This window comes from Palaemon carinicauda, chromosome 27 (assembly GCF_036898095.1).
Source record: "Palaemon carinicauda isolate YSFRI2023 chromosome 27, ASM3689809v2, whole genome shotgun sequence".
Taxonomy (NCBI): Eukaryota; Metazoa; Arthropoda; class Malacostraca; order Decapoda; family Palaemonidae; genus Palaemon; species Palaemon carinicauda.
In genome coordinates this window covers 50,240,002-50,242,501 of record NC_090751.1, presented here as the reverse complement: position 1 = coordinate 50,242,501, position 2,500 = coordinate 50,240,002, and the positions used below count along the sequence as shown (strand labels likewise).

General features: G+C 39.2%; 1 protein-coding gene across 1 annotated transcript in view; it reads left to right on the top strand.

Annotated features, from left to right (window-relative positions):
* LOC137620903 (uncharacterized) overlaps positions 1-2,500 on the top strand; it is a gene marked incomplete at its 5' end in the record, with an annotated part of 14,809 nt that overhangs the window by 2,604 nt on the left and 9,705 nt on the right. Inside the window, one exon of the mRNA XM_068351348.1 lies at positions 270-282. Within this exon, the coding sequence (XP_068207449.1) occupies positions 270-282 (13 nt within the window). The remainder of the gene's footprint in view (positions 1-269; positions 283-2,500) is intronic.

Below are 2,500 nucleotides of genomic sequence, written 5' to 3'. Positions count from 1 at the left end.
CAAAGCCCCGGGCGAAATCACTCAAAGACTATAGAAGTGAGATGGATTGAGAGACTGTTAGAGTTTAATATAAAGGGTTTTCACCACATACAAGGTAGCTGATGCTGTCTCTAGAGGGACAGTAATAGGAATAACAACTAGGGCACAAAAGAGGAACGAAGAACGAAACCAAAATATAGAAGACTCCCATCAAAATAGAGAAAATGGAGAAAAGGATGTGAATTCTCCCGATGAGCATTCAGAAGACGGGAGGAGAGAGAGAGAGAGAGAGAGAGAGAGAGAGAGAGAGAGAGAGAGAGAGAGAGAGGGGAGAGAGAGAGAGAGAGATATGAGGGGCAAAGGTGAATATATGTGGGTGGCCGAGGACATGACCAGGGATGTCCAGAATGAATGCCCTGATGATACAGGTTTGATTGACTTGGGAGGTTGGGACAAAAAAAGTCCGAGAGGGACAGAAAAAAGAGGAATGGATGGAAAGAGTGCTAGCAGTGATTAAAGGGGAATTGGAGAGTTAGCTGTCATTTTTTAATATGCCTCATGAGAATTTTTTTTATAGAAAATTATATCTTATATATTGTGCTTACGAGAAGAGGGGAGGGGAATTTGTGCACGGGTAGTTCTCCCTTCCTCTTCAATTAATCGAGCCATCCACATTCAAGTCCGTATTCAGGGCATTTAGGGATTGATAGAACATTAAGGAGAACTGGCGAATTCTTCTTTTGGTTAGGAATGAAAAAATCTATATAGAATTACATAAAAGGCTGGAATGCATGTAACTGTTTCAAAGAACATAAAAACACTGTACTGGAAGCCAGAAAGTGGCGTATGATTCCTATTAAATTTTATAGAGTGCATATGGATGTGGTAGGACCATTTCCTACTGGTTTAACACAACATAAGTGTATATGTGTATTTGTGGATGCATTTACTCGGTACACTCATACTTACGCAAGGTTTGAATAAATCGGCAAATTCATTAGCCCAGGTGCTTTCATTACTAGGTTTGGTTGCCCAAAAATTTTGATAAGTGATAATGGTCTCAAGTTTATAAATAAGTTGGTGAAATCGGTCATGGACTTGATGAAAATTGAACACTTTTCAGTGACCGCATATAGGCCTTCAGCAAATGGTTTAGTGGAATAGCATAATAGGGAAGTAGAACGAATTTTACGTTACTTAGCGGCTGATGACACCCTTCATTTGCACGCCCTGCTTCCTACAGCTGAGCTAGCTTTGAACATTACATATAATGCTTCGCTCAGGGAAACACCTCTCTTTTTAGTGTATGGATAGGATCTTGTGTTACCATATACAGTCCTCATTAATTTGCAACAATTGCCAAATTATTCAACTGAGCAATACCGTGTATATTTATTAAATCTATTGAGGAGAGCAATGAACACCACTGAAAGGTTTTTGAAAAGAGCTAATAAAAAACACAGAACAAATTATGATGGTCGGTTCAAAACCACACCAGTAAAAGTATTTGTGGGTGATCGAGTGTATTTGAAACAATTACAACCTAGGAAATACAAACTAAACCCAGCGTATTTGGGTCCGTGCCAAATAAAGATGGTTAAATCTAACACAGTTGTGATACAAAGCATTATTAATGGCACAGTGTCTGAACATCAGCACACATACATGTGGTGCCTGAAAAGGTAGTTTTCAAAAGTGTTCCCACTTACCCCTCCATACGTGACATTGGACCTTGTATACACTGACTCCCCTGGCGTTATAACTAGTAAGGTTGGTTCTTCAGTCGGGATATCTGGTTATGCCTTGATTTCATCAGTAGTGAAGACTGAGCAATCTGTTCCTAATATATCATACTCTTGTAAAACTTATATAAAATCCCAAGCAGACTGGAATGGGATTTTGCATGATCTTTTGTTCTTGAATTGGTCACAATTATATAGTAGTGTACATCCTGTTGTCCCTTTGAATGAGAATGTAGTCAACATAATTGATAGGCGTATCCCTTCTCGTGTGCTAAGGTACCTAGTGAAGGACAAACCGTGGTTCAATGATGATTGTAGATGTGTTTATTTGGAGAAGCAGGAGGCCTATCATCTTTGGAAGGGTAACAGATCAGATTTTACCTGGAATAACTATACTCAGCTTCGAGCTTTTGCTCAGAGAGTTTATGCCTCAACTGAAAATGAGTACAATTTAATCACAAAAGAAACCCTTTCTGGTACAACTCAGGAACATAAATGGTGGTCTACTAAGTGTAGACCACCACTCTTTGGTGTAAATGCAACAGTTCCTCCTTTACTTAAACCAGATGGCTCAGTCTCTCACTGTCCAAAGGAAAAGGCAACCCTTTTGGCTGATGTTTTTGACAGTAAACAGAGTAATGAAAAACTTGAACTTCCTCATTCATGTTTTCCTGAGGCTAAACTAACTAGTTTAGCTTTTCGATCTCGTGAAATTAAAGCTCTGTTGATGGACCTTGATGCTTATGGAGGTGTAGACCCAAATGGTATTTTTCCATTGT